At 50.9% G+C, this 220-nt stretch overlaps 1 protein-coding gene across 1 annotated transcript in view; it reads right to left on the bottom strand.

Annotated features, from left to right (window-relative positions):
• Window positions 1–46, bottom strand: part of CSUI_010313 (atpase family associated with various cellular activities domain-containing protein) — a gene marked incomplete at its 5' end in the record, with an annotated part of 5,057 nt that extends 5,011 nt beyond the window's left edge. The window contains one exon of the mRNA XM_068070418.1: window positions 1–46. This exon is cut by the window's left edge and continues 426 nt beyond it. Within this exon, the coding sequence (XP_067917605.1) occupies window positions 1–46 (46 nt within the window).
• Between the last annotated feature and the right edge of the window lie 174 nt (window positions 47–220).

Here is a 220-nt window from a genome sequence, read left to right as displayed (position 1 = left end):
TCTTCTTCTCCATCTTCTTCTTCGGCCTCCTCTTCTCCTTCGCCATCTTCTTCCCCATCTTCTCGTTTCTTATCCGTTAGACTTTTCTTTCTCCTTTGCGAAGATACCTGATGTGCCACCTGGGAAGCTGTCTTTTTCGTGCCACTTGAACTCCTCTCTTCTTCGCCCCCCCCCCCTGGTCTATTACTTGAGCCTTCTCCTCCTGCGGCTGCTTGTTCTC

This window comes from Cystoisospora suis, assembly GCF_002600585.1.
Source record: "Cystoisospora suis strain Wien I chromosome Unknown contig_7124, whole genome shotgun sequence".
Taxonomy (NCBI): domain Eukaryota; phylum Apicomplexa; class Conoidasida; order Eucoccidiorida; family Sarcocystidae; genus Cystoisospora; species Cystoisospora suis.
Note: the sequence above shows the minus strand (reverse complement) of the source record. Positions and strands in the feature narration are given on the sequence as shown.